Here is a 22827-nt window from a genome sequence, read left to right as displayed (position 1 = left end):
GGATCAAAGCTGTGTCTCCTGCATTGGAAGGTGGGTTCTTAACCACTGGACCACCAGGGGAAACCCAGAGGAAGGAAAAGGAAAACAGAAAAGCAGAAGATAGTGAGATATAGAGAGAGATCAAGTTGGGAACACATGTTAGTTGACCTCAAATCATTCTTGTGACCTTGATGTTAGGTCATTTGTGGGACGTGGAGAAGGTGGGAATTGTGCTTGTGGTAGGAGAAGTCTGGTAAAGTTTTAGAACACCTAGTGTCTGAAACGCAAGGATCTTTCTCTTACCTTTTTTCCAGTATAAATGTATTACCACATTCTTACTGTGTTTTTCAGCCAAAAAGAACAGACGAGGCTTTGAGCATCAATATTTTCCTCTTAATGAGCAGTTGGGTGTAAGCTTCTTCTGTGTTATTCCTGGAAATTAAAATCTCTCTCTATATATATATTTGATATTTGTGTGTGTAGAATGTCACACCAAATGTTAATAGTGAATGCTAGGAATTTAGACTAAGGAATATACTTGTAAAAGTATAGAAGTATGTTCACTGAAGCAATGCTTCTATTAAGAGATAAGTGGAAATAACTCATGTCTATCAGAAGGGAACACTTTCAAATAATTATGGTCCATTCCTAAAATGGATAGTTGTGCAGCCATTTGTACTCCGAAAGAAAGAAAATAACTCTGTGTATTTCTTATTTTTTTTAATGTCAAAGATTATATATTAATATATACCAAAAGCAAGATTTAAAACAATATATGCAATGTCCTATGGAAGGAGTCAGGGAAAGGACCAAATATATATGGATATGTGTGTGTAAAATCCCAATGATACATTTCAGAATTGATGATACTAGTGTGTACCTCTGGAAAGTGGGATTTAGAGATTTGAGACAGCTTTTACTTTCTTCCTTCTATCTTTCACTTCTTGTAGAGTCTTAACGCGATACCCATTATTTTTTAAAAAGTTAATTGTGAATGTCAAAGTGAAGGGATTGTGAGTTTTAAATGTTTCTTAGTTTTACAGATTTGCATTGTTCTGCTGTTGTAATAATGCTGTGTAACAAACCACCTCAGAATTTAGTCCCTCACCGATAATGCTCACTCAACATCACCTGCAGATTAAAATTTAGTGTCTTACAAATAATACTTGTTCACCACCATCACCTGCAGATCAGTTGGCTCGGCCGATCTGACTTGGCTGTGGGTAGCTCTGCCCTGGGAGAAGGCAATGGCAACCCACTCCAGTACTCTTGCCTGGCAAATCCCATGGACGGAGGAGCCTGGTAGGCTGCAGTCTGTGGGGTCGCTAAGAGTCGGACCTGACTGAGCGACTTCATTTTCACTTTTCACTTTCATGCATTGGAGGAGGAAATGGCAACCCACTCCAGTGTTCTTGCCTGGAGAATCCCAGGGATGGAGGAGCCTGGTGGGCTGCTGTCTATGGGGTCGCACAGCGTCAGACACGACTGAAGCGACTTAGCAGCAGTAGCAGCAACAGCTCTGCCTCATGTATGCCCCGTTCCTTCTTGGAACAGCAGTTTAGCTGAAGGTGATGTTCTAGGATTTGGAGGAACAGGAGGGCAGCAGGCCTATTAAGGCCTACGCTTGGTATTAGCACACTGTCTCCTCTGCCCATGTACCATCAGCTGAAGCAAGTCACATAGCTGAGTCCCTGGTCAGGAGGAAGAAAACTGCATTCCAGCCTCAGTGCAAGAGTGGTGCAAGAGGGGTGAAGAGGTTGTTGAGTTAGCCATGACATTAAGCTTATATGTTAATTTTATACTCAGAAAAAGGATTTACTCTCGTTTTTAAGAAATCATTCATATATAATATTTTTAAAAACTTGAATCTGTATAACAATTGATGCTGAGATATTTTTGCAGTAATTCCACATATATGGGAAAGCATAAGCATAAACCTTTAACTCCTGTGTAAATTAAATAGGTTTAAGAAAGTGTTCTCATGAAATACTGAATCTTTAGTGAATTTCATAAATCATTGAGCTTGAGAGGTGTTTTTTTAAAGTAGAATATACAAAAACAGCAATATTAATCAGTACTTTCCCCTTGAAATGGATATATACATGAGTATAAAAAGTTTTAAGTTGGTTCTCCCAGTTATTTGTTTTTTTAAAAAAATACAATCCTTTGATGCATTTATATACTCTTCCCCAGTTAAGGGTATTCAGTATGCTAAAGGATCTTACCCTCAGGAAACCTGAGCATTTTTGTTTTCTGTGTCCCTCATTTGGACAGGAAAAGAAGCACACCTCTTTGGTAGCTTTTCAAAATGCAAAGGTAACAATTCCTTGAGGTTGACCATTATGTAAAATTTTTCTGTTTTCATATCACTTTGGGAAGTTTTTAGATTATGTTGAATTTTAATTTGCTAATTTTTCAGTTGATCTAAGATGTTTGGTGTTAAGCCAAAAAAATTGGAAAGTGGGTTTTTAAGGTATTACTTTAGTAATATTAATTCATTCAACAAGTATATATTCTGTTCATGATAATTTACATCAGGGGTTAATAAACTACTGCCCATAACCAAATCTGGCCTGTGGCCTGTTTTTGTACAGCCCTGTAAGCTAAGAATGGTTTTTACATCTTTAAAGAGTTAATGAAAAAGAAAAGAACAAAGAAGAATGTGTGACAGAGGCCAGATGTGACTCACAAGCACAAAATGTTTACCATCTGGCCCTTTCCAGAAAAAGATTGCTGACCCCTGATTTCTGTAGTTATACCGAGTATTGGAAGAATTTGCAGCTTTATCTTTCTATACTTGTATAAAGAAAGAAAATCAAATAAATACTTTCTGCCTTTGCTGCCAAGAACGCTACTGAAATTTGTAAACCTTGGTGATCACCATATTTCCCCTTCATTGGGTTGGGGTTTAGTTACACTGAATTGCCTGCCTAGCTGATATTGACTGATCCAAGTTATCCTGTAATGAACTTGTCTGACCTCAGAATTACAAAGCTATAGTGAATGCGTAAGTGCAGCTATTACAGGATTTTCATCCTCTTTGGTTATGTATTTCTTTCATAAGTTATTTAAGAAACCTTAGAGTATTAGGCAAATAGATAGAATTATAGAATCAATGACAAAATGCCAGAGAAACATGGATGCCAAGTGGACGAACTGAACTGAGTTTGCTGCACAGTTTTGATTTCTGCTGTCGCCCAGAGTGGCACATGTCTGTATGTATTTTTGTATTACTGTTGATGTATCTTCAGGATAAATTCCCAAAAGTATTATTGCTGGATCGGAGGGTTAATGTACATGTAGTTTTGTTGGTGGTTACCAAATTCCCCTCCATGTTTCATCGTACCTGCAGTATGTAAGAGAAGCACCATTTTAGAGTATTCACATTGCCTCTTAATTAAAGTGTGATGAGGGAGTGTGTGTGTATATCTAGATCTATATAGGTATATTAATATATATGTGATTTTGTGGAAGGGACATAGAGAATAGAAGGCAATTGACTATCTCTTTATGTTTATTGCTTTTAACCTTTTTTCCTTATTTCCTGTGTATAACACAGTTTAGCATTATTGAAAATCCCTGAAGTGAGACAGAATATGAGGGAATTTACTTGCATCTTTTGAATTATAAGCATTTGATGCTTTGTGAGCCTCTATTTTTCCTCTAATTTAGTTCCATAAGTAATTTTCCTCAGTGAATTCACACTATTTTAGGATATTTAACTAGTCCAGTTGTTTCAGTGGAAAATGTTCAAGTTGAGGCTATGATTTTAGAAAGGTCCAAAAAGCTCTATCTTCAAACATGTAAAAATGATAACTCCTTGTCTGAAAAGATCAGAGTAACTTAAATATAATTTGATTTGAGATGTGATGTTTATGCTAAGAAGATAAAATATTCCAGATAGACATGACTTTCTGGAGGAGAAGAGAATAATGACCTAGGCTGGGAGATTGACAGGCCCACTTGTGGACACTACAGAAGATGTTGAGGCAAACACAGGTTAGGAGGAGTTGTAGTTAGAAGGAGTTGAGGAATAACAATCCTATATCAATAGTGAAAAAGAATCTTCCTTCTGGTTACTTTTCAGGGACTATAAATGATAATGAAAAGTTTTATTATAGCAGCTGCAGTTTGAAGGCCACAGTAAACATCCAGTTTCAGAATTTTTTCTTTGATCTACTAAAATCAAAGAGAACCTTTTGTGATTTTTAATATGAATTTACTTCTGGTTGTTTCTCTGATTTGTGTGGAGAAATAACAGCCTGCTCTCTGTTTGTGAGCCTTCCTTCTGTGTTCCCAGTGTTTACCTGGACTTTTGTCTTTCTCAACAGCAACAATGGTATGGTTGGTAAATATGGCAGAAGGAGACCCAGAAGCCCAAAGGAAGGTATCCAAAAACTCCAATTACAATGCACAAAGTAGGTGGCTTTTATTTTATTATTTCCTGATTTGGGGGATCATTGTCATTTTATGAGTTATGAAGCAATGATTTTAAGTACTTTCACTGGTCATGAATTGTTTTGAGAATCTCCTGGAAACTGTAGTAACACCCAGCAAACACAGATAAATACTTGAATTCACATGCTCCAAACCCAACAATTGGCCTAGGTTAAGAATTTCTACCATTAATACCAATATGAAAATGTTCAAGTTGAGGGTATGATTTTAGAAAGGTCTTAAGCACTAGCTTCAAATATGTAAAAATGAGAGCTCCTTGTCTGACAAGGTCAGGGTAACTTAAATATAATTTGATTTGAGATGTGATGTTTATGCTAAGAAGATAAAATATCCAGACAGACTTGACTTTCTGGAGAAGGATAAGAATAATGACCTAGGATAGGAGATTGAAAGCCCCACTTGTGGACACTACAGAAGATGTTAAGGCAAACACAGGTTAGGAAGAGTTGTAGTTAGAAAGAGGTGAGGAATAATAGCCTGATATCAGTAGTCAAAAAGAAAGGAAACTTTTTTTTTTTTTTTTTTAAGAAAAACAGGATTAACCTTATGAGGAAGCAGACAAACAAAGGCAAAATAAAAGTTAGAGAAAGGGCTTTAATTGAGATGCTGTTTATCAGGAAAGGGAGAATTCAGGTTTTATAGAGACAAGAAAACTGCTGATTTAGCATTTGAGTAACTACAAGGAGGTCACTTTCAACTGGCAATTAGTATTTGGGACCCAAAGATATTTGGCCCATTCTGCAGTGACCGAGGTAGTAAATAAGGCTGGGATTAGACCAGCTATAGACCTGGTAGAGAAGTGGGAAACGGAGGAGACAGTTGCTCCAGGTCTGGGTATTGTGTTAACCTTGTTAAGCTAAAGATTAGTTACCTGTGAGTGTATATGAGTTTGAGTGTGTTTTTGTACGTCAAGATTTTATTCTTCTGACAAGTGTAGATTGAGTACCTGACCATGTGCCCAGTATTTTTCAGCACTGGGGATAGGGCACTAAATCAGAGGTCCTGTTCCTGTGGAGCTTGTAGCCTATTTGGGGAGACACACATGTTCACCAGATGGTTCATTTGGTTTGTGATAAGCTCTACAAAGGAGAAGTGTAAGTTGCTATGAAAGCCTATAGTGGAAAACTTTCATTTATTCTAGAAAGTCAGGAAGGCTTCCCTGAGGAAGTGATAATAGGAGATGGCCAGCTGAAGAGTGTAAGAGCTTTCCAGAAGGGGGAGCACCGTGGGCAGAGACCTTGAAAGGAGAAGGAGCTGGACGAACTCGCTCAGTGGGAGTGCACTTGGTGTTTTGGGTGGGCGCTCTTCATTGTGTGGACTCCGCTCTGCACACCATGTAGCATGTTTAACATGCCTGGCCCCTCGCTCACCCACTAAATGCCAGGAGTGGCGTGGAGGTTGCAATAACCAAAAACTCCCCGCATCCTAGTTATTTCCAACCACCCCATGTAAGGGAGGTGCTACCCCCAGTTGAAAACTAGTGTGTTACAGGAACTAGAAGTTAGATTGGAACAAAGGGGTATAGGTCTGTAAGAGGAAAAAATAATAGAACTCAGGGGTTGCCTGTACCTTAAAAAAAAAAATCAAGATCCAGCACTATGAACATGCTGTTTATAATTAATTATGGAGGTAAATGCCAAGATAAATAGCCAAAGGGGTTGGAAGTAGGATGGGGATCAGGAGTGAGGAAGGATAGGGCAGGGACTGCTGTTTTTATTTCTAAATCTTATACTTTTATGATTTTATAAACAAGCTTAGAGAAGATTCAGGTTTTATGGAGACCTGGGTAAGGAAAAAATACAAATTAAAAATACAAAATTGCTTGAACCTCTCTCAAAAAAAAGTCCATGCAAGTAAGAAGTGTACAAGCTTCATTTATTCATGGTAGATGAATAAATTTGAGCATCCATTACTTGTATAAAAAATAAAATAAGTGAGAAAAAAATATTATCAACTCTACTTATGTATTTTAACTATTTTTGACGTATGGAGGGTTCTGGAGACAGTCATGTTATACTCACCGTTTTCAGTCAGACCTAGTCATGATAACAAAATGACTAGCCCGTAAGAAAATCCCCTTGCTCCTCCCATCCTCCACCCTCTAGTCGTGGTCTCCTTTTATAACTCAGTCACTGGAGCCAGTGGTGGGTGCCACCAGTTAGCAAGTGCCACCAGCTGCAAAGGTCAGAGGAAATGTTCTCTTGTGTGACCAGAAGTCTTGGCTCATTTTATGACTCGATAATCATCGGGTCTGAGTTCTTTCCCACCTTCCTGCTCTGCCGTCCTTACATGTTGGCTTGGTCCTTGGCGCACTGCTCCTCATGGTCACAAGGAGACAGCTGCAGTGCCAGGCATCATATCCAGATAAGACAACATCCAGGGGAACGAAGGGCTGCTTGTGGCTTCCTTGAGTCTCATAAAGAGTGAACAAGTGTCCCCCGCTTTCCAGCAGATTTTGTCTCACCACACATTGGCTGGTACGAGCCCCACAGCCTTAGAGCGTTCACTGGGAAGAGGAAGGGTAGGGTGACCACGCTTAGCTCGGACTGAATAGAATTAACCACCAGAGTCATGGGTGAGAGGTGGAAACCCAAATAAATGATGACTCTGCCCTCAGGAAATAAGGGGAGAAATGGCTGTTGTGGAAGCAACCAGCAGGCACTGAAATAACCCTTGATTTGTTGTTTAAGGGCGAGCCAACTCACCTAGTTACAACGACAGGTAAATTACTGTTCCCATGTAATTTTCTTAAAGGTATAAAGAGAATTTTCCAAGTATTACAGCTGCGATATCCACTTTTTCTTGAAGGCACAGAAAGTGAGTCACAAGACCCAGTGACAGAAAGTGACGACGGTGGCTTCAGCGAAGAATGGGAAGCCCAGAGGGACAGTCGCCTGGGGCCTCATCATTCTACGGCTGAGTCACGATCTGCCGTGCAGGACCTTTCCAGCAGCATCCTGGCCAGTGAGGACCCAGAGGAAAGTATGTGCCTTTCTCTACACTGGCAAGTCATGCGAGTCCTGAGTTTTTAAGGTGCTGCAGTATCATACTCTTCCCAAAATAACATGAGTCAGAGTGTTCCAGTCTAATTCTAAACAGCAGTGCAGTTTTTACTGAGAAGTAACAATAGTTGCTGCTTTTCTCATAGTTAAATTTATTAAATTATTAAATTTATTAATGGACCAAATTCTACCCCTCAGATTTTTTAAAATTATCCCTTAATAATTTGATAATATCCTTGACCTTGGGGATTGATTTTGTAAGGTAAAAAATTTTTTAAAATATTATTCCAATAAAACTTTAGGTGTACAAAAATGTCATTAATATATTTCGTTCTTTGCTGCACAGAGACCTATGAATTTAAATGTTTTGCCCTTTTACATTATTCCTACCCTTTGTTGGCAAGCACTGCGTTTTATTAATTCTTAAGAAAATCAAAGGGATTTAGGTTCTGTGCAGTAATGTAAAAGTTTGTTCAGTGTCTGAGGTGTGTAATTGCTCAGATTCAGGTCAGCACTTGGGGCTTCTTAGGATATTACCCAGTAGAGCCCACTGGTTAGGTCTCAGTCACCTCCTCACTTGGTCTTAGAGAGGTGATTTACTGAATAAGAAGAGATTAGCACATTTCCCAACCAAGTTACCTCAGTGTTTTCGTTTTCACAGAAGTGAAACTCTTGATTAAAACATACAGAAGTATTAAGTAGTTTGAAAGAAAGAGACACCTGGATTCCTTCTCTGCTGCTGCTGCTGCTAAGTCACTCCAGTCGTGTCTGACTCTGTGTGACCCCAAAGGCGGCAGCCCACCAGGCTTCCCCGTCCCTGGGATTCTCCAGACAAGAATACTGGAGTGGTTTGCCATTTCCTTTTCCAATGCATGAAGGTGAAAAGAGAAAGTGAAGTCGCTTAGTTGTGTCTGACTCTTAGTGACCCCATGGACTGCAGCCTACCAGCCTCCTCCACCCATGGGATTTTCCAGGCAAGAGATTCCTCCTGTAGTCACTATTAATTGTGACCTTGACATTGTCCTTTAGTTTGAGCAGAACAGTTCTTACTTACAGCTCACCCTTAGTCTTTTACCTGGGTTAGAACCTGGGCAGATCGATGACTGTGGTGCTGGGTAAGTTTTCCAGATGTTAGAGTCAGCTGCAGCCTGCACCTTTCGCACTCCTGGGAAACCAGATGCAATCACATCTTAGCCAGGCTTGAACTTAACCTTTGCTGGTATTGTCTCGGCCTGCAGAGTTACCACTGTAATTAGGTTGCCTCTTCTGTTCTGTCTCTTCTTTTCTCAATGATGTGTAGAAACGAAGTCAGCACTGTAGCCGTTGAGCATGACAGCAGTGGGATTCTCTCATGACTGCTTTTCCTACTTGAAGAGTCTCTCTCTCGATCATCTGCATCCTTCATCAGTAACTTTTTCTTTTTAAAGGAAAACCCCAAAATTGTCCCTTCCACCTTCAGATTAATGTTTCATTTATCTGGGACCAATATAAACTAATAATTGACATTCTTTTCTCTTCTAAGCATCTAGCACACACATAACCATCTCATTAGTGGTTTATTCTTCACAAGTAAACCAGACTTGTGGTGGTTACTTACAGAAAAGTCTCAGTTTACAATAGAATTTGATATGTATGTAAAGACATGTGTGTCTTCCAAAACAGCCCTATCAAAATTTAATCAGAAAACTGAACACTGAGAGTTTTTAGATAGAAATGTAAAACATGTTTATTCAGTGGTCTGCATTGGAAGTGCAGAGTCCTAACCACTGGACCACCCGGGAATTCTCCTGAGTCTATTTTAAATTTGCTAATAAAATATACCTACGTTTCTCTGTCCATTAAAATGAATTCTGTGAAGCATAACTACAGCATTTGCCATAATATTATTATTATTTAAACAAACATAAGCCAGTATATGAAAAATGAGGTGATAATTTTAAGCTTGATCGGTACTTTGTTTTTATTTTTTTGTAAACCTCTGTTGAGACATAACTCACATACTATACTATTCACCCATTTAAAGTGATGAAAGTGAAAGTTACTTAGCCGTGTCTAACTCTTTATGACTCCATGGACTATACAGTCCATGGAATTCTCCAGGCCAGAATACTGGAGTGGGTAACCTTTCCCTTCTCCAGGGGATCTTCCCAACCCAGGAATCAAACCCAGGTTTTCCTGCAGTGCAGGCAGATTCTTTACCAGCTGAGCCACAAGGGAAGCCCTACATTTACAGTGATGGCGTTAATATATTCACAGAATTATTCAGCCATCACCACAGTTGACTTTAGAACATTGTCAATACCCCATAAAGAAACCTTACACTCTTTACTATTACCTCGTCAATCCCTCTCATCCTGCCTTCCCCTTTAAAAGTGTGCAATGCAGTGGTTTTTATTATAGTTGTATAGCCATTACCACAAGCTAATGTTGGAACACGCTCATCACCTCAGAAAGAAACCCTGTACTCATTCCTCCTGTCCCCCGAAAAAAACCAACTAATGTATCCTCGTACTAGATTTCCCTTTTCTGGCCATTTCAGCTAAATAGAATCATCCAGTATATGGTTCTTTGTGCTGATTTCTTTCACTTAGCGTAATATTTTCAAGGTTTATGTTATAGCATGTGATGGTACTTGTTTCTATTTTTTTTTATTCACTTTTGGCTGTGCTGGGCCTTTGTTGCTGCTTGAGCTTCTCTCTGGATGTGGTGCCAGGGCTTCTCGTTTCAGTGGCTTCTCTCGTTGCGGAGCACAGGCTGTAGCACACGGGCTCAGTAGTTGCGGCTCCCAAGCTCTAGAGCACAGGCTCAGTGGTTGTGGTGCATGGGCTTAGTTGCTCCACAGCTTGTGGGATCTTCCCAGATCAGGGATCAAACCCATGTCTCCTGCACTGGCAGGCAGATTCTTCACCCCTCAGCCACTAGGGGAACCCCCTCATTTCTTTTTGTAGCCAAATAATATTCCATTTAAAGGATATGTCACATTTATCCATTCATCAGTTAATGGACATCTAGATTTTTTCCGTTTTAAGCTATTAGGCATATTGTTGCTGTGAATGTTCATGTACCTGTCTGTGTGGACATAGTTTTTATTTCTCTTAGGTTTATACTTACAGTTAGAATGCTGGGTCATATGATAACTCTATATTTAACCTTTTGAGGAACTACCAGATGGTTTTCCAAACTGTCTGCAGCATTTTGCATTCCCACTAGCACTGTTTATATGTTCCAGTTCTTACACATCTTCACTGATACTTTTTATTATCTGTCTTTTGATTATAATACTGTTCATGGGGTTCTCAAGGCAAGAATACTAAAGTGGCTTGCCATTCCCTTCTCCAGTGGACCACATTCTGTCAGACCTCTCCACCATGACCCACCCATCTTGGGTTGCCCCGTGGGCATGGCTTGGTTTCATTGAGTTAGACAAGGCTGTGGTCCTAGTGTGATTAGATTGACCAGTTTTCTGTGAGTATGGTTTCAGTGTGTCTGCCCTCTGATGCCCTCTTGTAACACCTACCATCTTACTTGGGTTTCTCTTACCTTGGGCGTGGGGTATCTCTTCACGGCTGCTCCAACAAAGCACAGCCACTGCTCCTTACCTTGGACGAGGGGTACCTCCTTACCGCCACCGTTCCTGACCTTCAATGCTAGAGGATAGCTCCTCTAGGCCCTTCTGTGCCTGCGCAGCCACCACTCCTTGGGTTGCTCCTCCCAGCCGCCGGCCCTGGCCTCCAGCGTGCGTGGCTCCTCCCAGCTGCCGCCCCTGGCCTCGGGCTCGGAGTAGCTCCTCAAGGTCACCGCCCCTGGCCTTGGGCGCGAGGTGACTTCTCCTGGCCGCCGCTGACCTAGGACACGGGGTGTCTCTTCCCGGCTGCCACTGGCCTCTGACGCGGGGTAGCTCCTCCTGGCCGCCGCCCCTGACCTCAGACTCGCGGTGTCTCCTCCCGGCCGCCACTGACCTCGGACGCGGGAAAGATCCTCTCGGCCGCCGCCCCTGACCTCGGACTCCGGGTAGCTACTCCCAGCCGCCACTGACCTCGGATGCAGAGTAGCTCCTCTCCGCTGTTCCTGCGCCGACGCAGTCTGGCACTCTAGGCCACCGCCCCAGACCTCGGACGTGGGGAAGCTCCTCTCGGCCACGCTTAGTGAGCTTAGCAGCAAGGTCTGACAGAATGTGGTCCACTGGAGAAGGGAATGGCAAGCCACTTCAGTATTCTTGCCTTGAGAACCCCATGAACAGTATGAAAAGGTAAAATGATGGGATACCAAAAGAGGAATTCCCCAGGTCATTAGATACCCAATATGCTATTGGAGATCAGTGGAGAAATAACTCCAGAAAGAATGAAGGGATGGAGCCAAAGCAGAAACAATACCCAGCTGTGGATGTGACTGGTGATAGAAGCAAGATCCGATGCTGTAAAGAGCAATATTGCATAGGAACCTGGAATGTCAGGTCCATGAATCAAGGCAAATTGGAAGTGGTCAAAGAAGAGATGGCAAGGGTGAAGGTCGACATTCTAGGAATTAGCGAATTAAAATGGACTGGAATGGGTGAATTTACCTCAGATGACCATTATATCTACTACTGTGGGCAGGAATCCCTCAGAAGAAATGGAGTACCATCATGGTCAACAAAAGAGTCCGAAATGCAGTACTTGGATGCAGTCTCAAAAATGACAGAATGATCTCTTTGTCTCCAAGGCAAACCATTCAATATCACAGTTATCCAAGTCTATGCCCCAACCAGTAACACTGAAGAAACTGAAGTTGAACGGTTTTATGAAGACCTACAAGACCTTGTAGAACTAACACCCAAAAAAGATGTTGTTTTCATTATAGGGGACTGGAATGCAAAAGTAGGAAGTCAAGAGACACCTGGAGTAACAGGCAAATTTGGCCTTGGAATGTGGAATGAAGCAGGGCAAAGACTAACCGAGTTTTGCCAAGAAAATGCACTGGTCATAGCAAACACCCTCTTCCAAGAAAATGCACTGGTCATAGCAAACCCCGTCTTCCAACAACACAAGAGAAGACTCTACACATGGACATCATCAGATGGTCAACACCGAAATCAGATTGATTATATTCTTTGCAGCCAAAGATGGAGAAGCTCTATACAGTCAGCAAAAACAAGACCAGGAACTGACTGTGGCTCAGATCATGAACTCCTTATTGCCAAATTCAGACTTAAATTGAAGAAAGTAGGGAAAACCGCTAGACCATTCAGGTATGACCTAAATCAAATCCCTTACGATTATACAGTGGAAGTGAGAAATAGATTTAAGGGCCTAGATCTGATAGATAAGAGTGCCTGATGAACTATGGAATGAGGTTCGTGACATTGTACAGGAGACAGGGATCAAGACAATCCCCATGGAAAAGAAATGCAAAAAAGCAAAATGGCTGTCTGGGGAGGCCTTACAAATAGCTGTGAAAAGAAGAGAGGCGAAAAGCAAAGGAGAAAAGGAAAGATATAAGCATCTGATTGCAGAGTTCCGAAGAATAGCAAGAAGGGATAAGAAAGCCTTCTTCAGCGATCAGTGCAAAGAAATAGAGGAAAAGAACAGAATGGGAAAGACCAGACATCTCTTCAAGAAAATTAGAGATACCAAGGGAACATTTCATGCAAAGATGGGCTCGATAAAGGACAGAAATGGTCTGGACCTAACAGAAGCAGAAGATATTAAGAAGAGGTGGCAAGAATACACGGAAGAACTGTGCAAAAAAGATCTTCACGACCCAGATAATCATGATGATGTGATCACTCACCTAGAGCCAGACATCTTGGAATGTGAAGTCAAGTGGGCCTTAGAAAGCTTCACTACGAACAAAGCTAGTGGAGGTGATGGACTTCCAGTAGAGCTATTTCAAATCCTGAAAGATGATGCTGTGAAAGTGCTGCACTCAATATGCCAGCAAATTTGGAAAAGTCAGCAGTGGCCACAGGACTGGAAAAGGTCAGTTTTCATTCCAATCCCAAAGAAAGGCAATGCCAAAGAATGCTCAAACTACCGCACAATTACACTCATCTCACATGCTAGTAAAGTAATTCTCAAAATTCTCCAAGCCAGGCTTCAGCAATACGTGAACCGCGAACTCCCTGATGTTCAAGCTGGTTTTAGAAAAGGCAGAGGAACCAGAGATCAAATTGCCAACATCCACTGGATTATCGAAAAAGCAAGAGAGTTCCAGAAAAACATCTATTTCTGCTTTACTGACTATGCCAAAGCCTTTGACTATGTGGATCACAAGAAACTGTGGAAAATTCTGAAAGAGATGGGAATACCAGACCACCTAACCTGCCTCTTGAGAAATCTGTATGCAGGTCAGGAAGCAACAGTTAGAACTGGACATGGAACAACAGACTGGTTCCAAATAGGAAAAGGAGTACGTCAAGGCTGTATATTGTCACCCTGCTTATTTCACTTATATGCAGAGTACATCATGAGAAACGCTGGACTGGAAGAAACACAAGCTGGAATCAAGATTGCTGGGAGAAATATCAATAACCTCAGATATGCAGATGACACCACCCTTAGGGCAGAAAGTGAAGAGGAGCAAAAAAGCCTCTTGATGAAGAGGAGAGTGAAAACGTTGGCTTAAAGCTCAACATTCAGAAAACGAAGATCATGGCATCTGGTCCCATCCACTTCATGGGAAATAGATGGGGAAACAGTAGAAACAGTGTCAGACTTTATTTTGGTGGGGCTCCAGAATCACTGCAGATGGTGACTGCAGCCATGAAATTAAAAGACGCTTACTCCTTGGAAGAAAAGTTATGACCAACCTAGATAGTATATTCAAAAGCAGAGACATTACTTTGCCGACTAAGGTCCGTCTAGTCAAGGCTATGGTTTTTCCTGTGGTCATGTACAAATGTGAGAGTTGCACTGTGAAGAAGGCTCGTCGAAGAATTGATGGTTTTGAACTGTGGTGTTGGAGAAGACTCTTGAGAGTCCCTTGGACTGCAAGGAGATCCAACCAGTCCATTCTGAAGGAGATCAGCCCTGGTTGTTCTTTGGAAGGAATGATGCTAAAGCTGAAGCTCCAGTACTTTGGCCACCTCATGTGAAGAGTTGACTCATTGGAAAAGACTCTGATGCTGGTAGGGATTGGGGGCAGGAGGAGAAGGGGACGACCGAGGATGAGATGGCTGGATGGCATCACGGACTCGATAGACGTGAGTCTGAGTGAACTCCGGGAGATGGTGATGGACAGGGAGGCCTGGCATGCTGCGATTCATGAGGTTGCAAAGAGTCGGACACGACTGAGCGACTGAGCTGAACTGAACTGAACTTTGGTTATAATTATTCTAGTGAATGTAAAGTGGTATCTCATCAAGGTTTTGATTTGCCTTTTTCTGATGACTAATAATGTTGAGTACCTTTTTGTGTGCTAAAATTTGTATTTGTTTCTTTTTGGCTGCGCTGGGCCTGTGTTGCTGCACTTGGGCTTTCTCTAGTTGCAGCGAGCAGGAGTACAGCACAGTCCTGCTGTGCCATGCACAGGCTTCTCATTGCAGTGGCTTCTCTTGTTGCGGAGCATGGGCCCAGTTGCCCTCCGGCATGTGGAACCCTGCCAGAGCAAGGATCGAAGCCGTGTCCTGTGTATTTGCAGGCATATTCTTAACCACTAGGGAAGTCCATCATCTGCATTATTTTTTAAAATTTATTTCTATAGCTTTTTTTTCCCCTTCCCTGAAGAACTTAGTTTCTTTCAGTTAGTTTCTTATAGCACTGTTTGGAATCAAGTCTTTTCAAGGCTATCATTTGTTTAGCCACTGTATGTGCCAAGAACTTTTCTGTATTATTTTTAACTCTGATACCAACCTTGTGAAATAGCTCTGTAATCCCCATCTTGTAGCTGAAGAATTTGAGGGTTAAAGAATGAGTTGGGCTCTTTTGCACACTTGAAGCTGGTTGAAGTATTCATCATTCTGGGAAGGTTAGCAAGTTAAAGGATAACTGACTCTCTAATTCAGAGCATTGAATTTCACGGGTCATATGGTTTATTTTTCGCATTAAGGAAGACTTCACTCTGGCTTCCACAACTTAAAAAGAAATGCTGGCTACTCAGTAAGATCGTATTAACCAGCACCCCGCTCCTTTGTCACACACATCTGGAGCAGACCCTGCTTCTCAGGGCTTTCAACCCCTGTCTTCCAGAAATATCTCAGGCAACAAAGCTTTAAGACCAGGATCAAACTTCAGTTGGCAATAGTTACTTAACAACCAGAAAGGTAAAACCAAGTTGTAAAGCTTAATGGGTTACTGTTGAGCCTCAAGTCAAAGTGTATTTTTGAATCCATAGTTTTGAAAAGAACTTGAGAAGTTAAAAATAATGTTTGACAATAGAAAATCTAGGACCTCTGCATTTCTGTGTAAGTTTTAGGAATCAGCTTGTTAATTTCTATAAATTGATCCTAAAATTTATTTGGAAATGTAAAGATCTTAGAATATCCAAAACAATTTTGAAAGAGAAGAAAAAAGGTGGTGGACTTCAGCAATCTGATTTCAATGAAAGCTTACTCTAAAACCACAGTAATCAAGACAAGGACAGGCATATAAATCATAAACCTTTATATTTATAGTCAATGATTTTTTTTTACAAAGGTGCTAAAATAATTCAGTGGCAAATGGATATAATCTTTTTGACACAATCAAAAGTTAACCCAAAATGTGTCATAACCTGAAATGTAAATGGCAAAACTATAAAACTAGAAGAAAACAAAGAAAAACTTTATGACCTTCAGTTGGGCAAAGAGTTCGTTAACACAACAGTGATACATAGAAGAAAAAAATTGATAGGTGGACCTTGTCAAAGTTTAAAACTTCGAACGATACCATTTAGAGAAGAGAGATTTAGGAAATTCCCTGGCAGTGGTTAGAGCTCTGTGCTTTCACTGCTGAGGATGAGGGCGTGATCCCTGGTCAGGGAACTGCGATCCCATAAGCCACATGGCACAGCCGAAAAAGAGAGAGAAGAGGTATCTATACTCACGTTCATAGCACTATTCACAGTGACCATGAGATGCAGGCAACCTAAGTGTCCATTGACAGATGAATGGATAAACAAAATACAGTGTATACATACAATGACGTATTACTCAACTTCAAAAAGAAAGGAAAATCTAACACATGCTGCAGTGTGGATGATCCAAGGCATTATGCTAGGTGAAATAAACTAGTCACAGTAAGATGAATACTGTATGATTCCACTTAAATGAAGTACCTCTAGTAGTCAGACTCAGAGATGGAGAGTGGAATGGTGGTTTCCAGGGTCTGGAGGGAGAGAGGAAGGAGTTACTTAATGAGTACAGAGTTTCACTTCTGCAAAATGAAGAGTTCTGTGGGTGGATGGTGGTGATGGTGGCACAACAGTGTGAATGTACTTAATGCCATTGAACTGTGTATTTAACCACGTTAAAAAAAAAAAAAAAGCAAAGGGGGACTTCCCTAGTGGTTAAGAATCCGAGGACATAGGTTTGATCCCTTGTCCAGAAAGATCCCATGTGCTGAGTACTGCAGCTACTGAAGCCTGCACTCCTAGGACCTGTGCTCTGCAACAAGAGAAGCCACCACAATGAGCAGCTCAAGCACCACAATGAGCAGCCCAAGCACCACAGTGAAGAGTAGCCCTGCCTTTCCACACTAGAGAAAGCCTGTGTGCAGCAACAAAGACCCAGCACAGCCAAAAATAAATTTTTAAAAAATTAAAAAATTGGGGGACTTCCCTGGTGGTCCAGTGGCCAAGACCCCATGCTCCCAGTGCAGGGGGGCTGGGTTCGATTCCTGGCCAGGGAACTAGATCCCACGTGCTCTAACTAAGATCCAGCAAAGCCAAATAAAAATTAGTAAGTTTTTTTTTTTTTTAAATTTTTTTAAAAAAGGAAAAAGAGCCACATACTGAGAGAAAATATTTGTAAATCCTGTTAAAGAATTTGTAGTTAGGATATAAAGAGAATTCTTACAACTCAATAATAGGAAGCTATTTTAAAAATAGGGTAATACTTTTAATAAACATTTCCTCAAAGGAGAAATAGAATGGCTAATAAACACATGAAAAGATTCTCAACATCATGATTCAGAATGGCTTTAATCAAAAAGACAGCAACACCAAGTGCTGGTGAGGACTGAAGAAACCAGAAGCATTGTGCACTGCTGGTGGGAATGCACAGATACAGCCATGATAGAGAACAACTTGGCAGCTTGTCAAAAGGCTAAACGTTAATTTACCATATAACCCAGCAGATCCACTCCTAGGAATCTCCCCAATGGGAATGAAAGTAGTCTGCCCACACAAAGATGTGTGCACTGATGTTCATAGCAGCATTATTCATAATAGCCAAAAACGGAACACAGTCTAAATGTCCATCAACTGGTAATGGATAAACAAAATATATCCATACAATGAAAAGCTTCATCAGTGAAAAGGAACAAACTATAGATACATGCCAAAATCATGGATAAACCTCAAAAATATGTTAATACAGATGGCCAACAAGCACATGAAAAAGTATTCAACATCACTCATTATTCAGTTCAGTTCAGTCGCTCAGTCGTGTCTGACTCTTTGTGATCCCATGAATCGCAGCACGCCAGGCCTCCCTGTCCATCACCAACTCCCAGAGTTCACTCAAACTCATGTCCATCAAGTTGGTGATGCCATCCAGCCATTTCATCCTCTGTCGTCCCCTTCTCCTCCTGCCCCCAATCCCTCCCAGCATCAGAGTCTTTTCCAATGAGTCAACTCTTCTCATGAGGTGGCCAAAGTATTGGAGTTTCAGCTTTAGCATCATTCCTTCCAAAGAACACCCAGGGCTGATCTCCTTCAGAATGGAGTGGTTGGATCTCCTTGCAGTCCAAGGGACTCTCAAGAGTCTTCTCCAACCCCACAGTTCAAAAGCATCAATTCTTCAGTGCTCAGCTCTCTTTATGGTCCAACTCTCACCTCTATTTCCATACATGACTACTGGAAAAACCATAGATTTGACTAGACAGACCTTTGTCAGCAAAGTAATGTCTCTGCTTTTTAATATGCTGTCTAGGTTGGTCATAGCTTTTCTTCCAAGGAGCAAGCGTTTTTAAATTTCACAGCTACATTCACCATCTCTAGTGATTTTGGAGCCCAAGAAAATAAAGTCTGTCACTGTTTCCATTGTTTCCCCATCTATTTGCTATGAATTGATGGGACCAGATGCCATGATCTTGGTTTTTTGAATGTCACTATACTTCAGTTTTTAAAAATTACATTAACTGAAAGAAGTCAGTCACAAAAAAACTTCATGAGTCCATTTCTATGTGTCTAGAAGAGTCAGATTTATAGAGTTAGAAAGTAGTTGCTTAAGGCTTGAAACACAAGTATCTAAGTGGGATGATGGAAATGTGGTAGATTATGGTGATGGTTGCACAACTCCAAGTTTTTTACAGTCATTGAATTGGTGCATTTTATGAAATAAATTATACCTCAGTGAAACTGTTTTTCAAATAAAAGGAGATGATACCTATTTCATAGGGCTTCTTATGAGGATTTATTCGAACAAGTGCCAGGTAAAAACTAGGCAATAATAGATAACAATTATTATTTACTGTCATTTTTTAAATATATAACAGCAGCATCTACTGTTAAGACTGCAGAGTCAGCCCTATAGCATCTGAACCTCCCGTTACAGAAAACCAAAAAAAAGGGGAGGGGGACCTAATTAAAGCCTAACTTTGTATAATATCATTTACTGACTTCTCATTCAGTGTGGCGGAGAAGGCAATGGCAACCCACTCCAGTACTCTTGCCTGGAAAATCCCATGGAAGGAGGAGCCTGGTAGGCTGCAGTTTATGGGGTCGCTAAGAGTAGGACACGACTGAGTGACTTCACTTTCACTTTTCACTTTCATGCATTGGAGAAGGAAATGGCAACCCACTCCAGTGTTTTTGCCTTGAGAATCCCAGGGACGGGGGAGCCTGGTGGGCTTCTGTCTGTGGGGTCGCACAGAGTCGGACATGACTAAGGCAACCTGGCAGCAGCAGCAGCATTCAGTGTGGGATGGGGAGGGGGCACATTTTTAAATTGTGAAGTCATAGCAAAGAGTGATAAACTTTTATATTCATAATCTTTCCGTTTTAGGAGGAGTAAAACTTGGATTAGGAGATTTCATTTTCTACAGTGTTCTGGTTGGTAAAGCTTCTGCAACAGCCAGTGGAGACTGGAACACAACCATAGCCTGTTTTGTAGCCATATTAATTGTAAGTATACATTGATTAAAACCTGTTAGAACTCCTTATCTCAAAACTCTGATTAAAAGGCAGTTCTTTTAACCCCAGCTTGGCTGAGTGTTCCAATCACCTGGGGAGCTTTTTAAAAACACAAATAATAGGACCTCACCCGAATAGTTTTGCCACGTGGCCACACATTGAAATTACCTGAGAGCTTTTAAAACAGTGCTTCTCTGCCCTGAGATATTATTTAATTTGTTTTAATTGTGTATTTTTTTTAAGTTCCCCCAGGAAATTCTGGTAAGCACTTCTGACTAGGAACCACTGCTTCAAGCCTAGCAGCATAAATAATTACGTAGAGATTAGATCAGTCTTAAAGGGGTAAGCAGGTCCTCACTTAGTGTGGGCTTGGTGGCAGTTTTGCATTTAACACCGCAACCTGCAACATACAGGGTCCTTTGGGCAGGCAACATGAGGCAAGAAAAGCTAACATAGTGCCTGATCACACATAGATTTTGCTTATAGAGACACAGTGTGAGCCTGAAGCTTTCAGAACTGTGATTTTAAGTAACTCATAAATATTTCTTACTGTTGTTTTTGCTGGAGGTGTGATGTCTCACATATATGTATATATGAGTGAAGTTGGGTGAGCGGTTAGATGAGAGCCTTTACTTATGTATTTATTTTGTGATTATATTTGTGATTTATCTTGGTCATATGACCAGTTAGAATTTTCATTTATTTCTCTTTTGAGGTTAGTTTTCTGGATGTGTTTTAGTGTCTCAATTAACTAGATTAAAAAATGGGCTGTATTATATAGCTGCTCTGTGTTTACAAGAAAACATACATTTTATAAACAAACGTTTGTTGGTTTATTCCATGAGTACCTCTTTGCCCCCAGACAGCATAAAGAATGTTCTTCACCTCTGGGATTTTTAGCCAAACTAAACCTACAGTAGCCAAGACAATATTTTAGATAGAAATTTCAATATTGTTCATTTGTTTAAAAAAAACATTTTGCTTATTTTCAGATTCTATTCCCTACCTAGAATTAGGGGATGAAATATCAATAATATATGGATAATAATCTCTATTGTGAAGAAAAATAAATGTTTCCAGAGTCAGTGAAAAAACTTTTATTCTAAAATTTAACCTCAAAGGATCATATGTTCAGTTAACTAAATTAAGACCAAGATTTGTGATTGAGTTGATTTGCACAGAATACTTGCATAATTATGTCTGCATTTGTGTTTTTTCCCCCCTTCTCCACAGGGTTTGTGCCTTACATTATTGCTCCTCGCCATTTTCAAGAAAGCATTACCAGCTCTTCCAGTCTCTATCACCTTTGGGCTTATTTTCTACTTTGCCACAGATTATCTTGTTCAGCCCTTTATGGACCAGTTAGCATTCCATCAGTTTTATATCTAGCATATTTACAGTTAGAATCTCATGGATTTTTCTCCTTTGACTATAATAAAATCTGGGGAGGACAAAGGTGATTTTCCAGTGTCCACATCTAACAAAGTCAAGATTCCCAGCTGAACTTTTTGCAGCTTCCTTCCAAGTCTTCCTGACCACCTGCACTATTGGGCGTTGGAAGGAGGTTTCTACAGAAAACGGTTTTGAACACGTCATTGTGGTGAACTAAGTCCCTCAATGCAGAAACTACCAGATTTGAGGGACAAGGACAAGGCAAAGCCATGGGCCAAAAAGTTGCTGTGCTCCCACCAGCAGGTTGACCTGTGGTCACAGGTGGACTTTACCAATGCTGCAGACTCTCAGGACTACCATTACCAGAAGGTTAAATGAAATGGTTTAAACCAAACAGGACTCTTCATCTTAAGCTACATATTGAAAATCAACCTAATAAATCTGTATTGAATTCTGAACCTTTTCGGGAGATACCATAAGGAGAGCAGGCACCAGCAGCAAAATGGAAAGATGGGAAGGGACTCAAACTTTCAGACTTTTTGCTGCAGACTTACCATTTTTAAATAAGACTTTTTTCCACCTGAGTCAAGTCAGAGGTATAGGTTGATTTTGACACTTTTTCTCAAGCACTGAAGCTCATTACTATCTGTGGCTGCCATTTCTTCCCAAGGCCAGTCTGAACTTATTTGAGGTTGCTTTATCTTAAAAGTCTTAACCTCAGGTTCAAATTCAGTAATTTCTGGAAATAATGGGACTGTAACTCAATGATTTCCTATCACCCTTAGGTAAATTCTGGATTCTCCTCCAAATTCCTAATTTGTAGGCATATCGGGAGGTTCACTTGCCCCCGGGTGCCTCCCTCCTTCCCTCTCTCTCCCTTTACTCCACTCACGAGCACTTGTCCTGTGCAGTGAATAAGACAGCCCTTTTGTGGTAGCAGATGGTCTGGTTGTCATAGGATTTTGCTCTTTGTGTGGCACAAAGAATGTGTCATGAATCAGTGCTCTCAGCCCTGCTGTCATAATTTCTTCAATAGCAAAATACAGTGTGTGCCCAAAGACAGTAGAATTAAAGAAGAGTAAAATTGCTCGTGAAGCACTTTTCTGTCCTGATTTTTTTTCCTTTCTTTCTTTCTTTTTAAACTACAACCCATTGTCTCTTGACGGTAGGTCGGAATTTAAGCCAATAGCCAAAAGCCAGTGGTTTATAAAGTTTACGACTCAGTTGTATCTGTACAAAGCTTGAAGAACACCGTTATTTCCCTTGGTGAGCTAAGGGAGAACCGAGAGTCTAGAGGAGAACCAGCTGCCAAGAGAAGAGAGGAGAGGCCCCCAGCAGCCAGTGGGACAAGATGAGGCCAAGTCCCGTGAAGGAGAGGATCCAAGCGATTCCTCAAGCAGCTCAAAATGGGTGTTCTGCATTTCCGCTTCCGCGTTACCTTTCATTTCAATGTACCTCTGTGAGAGCTGGGCCTCCGAGTTCAGCCCCTGAGCACTTTAGTTGGACAATGAATAGAAATAGAGTCACCGGCTATGGGCACATGGCACCTCTGGATGAAGCTTTGCCAGGCACACCCCTTCTCCTACCACAGCCAGCCCTCAGCCATGGTGGCCACACTGTGAGCATTTGTGTGGAACGTGGTTTTCCCCCTGAGGCTGAAGAGAGGCCAACTCTCCCTTAGCTTCCTGCGGCTTTCTCTCCACCTCTCATTTAAGCTGCTTTGGGTTCTCTGTGGAGTTTCAGTTCA

General features: G+C 41.1%; 1 protein-coding gene across 5 annotated transcripts in view; it reads left to right on the top strand.

Annotated features, from left to right (window-relative positions):
- Positions 1–22178, top strand: part of PSEN1 (presenilin 1) — a 71948-nt gene extending 49770 nt beyond the window's left edge. For all 5 annotated transcript variants that reach the window (XM_040226141.1, XM_040226143.1, XM_040226142.1 and 2 more), the window contains 4 exons: positions 4311–4397; positions 7246–7419; positions 19561–19679; positions 20922–22178. In XM_040226141.1, coding sequence (XP_040082075.1) covers positions 4311–4397; positions 7246–7419; positions 19561–19679; positions 20922–21077 — 536 coding nt within the window. In that variant the 3' untranslated portion in view covers positions 21078–22178. The remainder of the gene's footprint in view (positions 1–4310; positions 4398–7245; positions 7420–19560; positions 19680–20921) is intronic.
- The last annotated feature ends 649 nt before the right edge of the window (positions 22179–22827 follow it).

The sequence above is a fragment of the Oryx dammah genome, unplaced genomic scaffold, assembly GCF_014754425.2.
Source record: "Oryx dammah isolate SB20612 unplaced genomic scaffold, SCBI_Odam_1.1 HiC_scaffold_26, whole genome shotgun sequence".
Taxonomy (NCBI): Eukaryota; Metazoa; Chordata; class Mammalia; order Artiodactyla; family Bovidae; genus Oryx; species Oryx dammah.
Note: the sequence above shows the minus strand (reverse complement) of the source record. Positions and strands in the feature narration are given on the sequence as shown.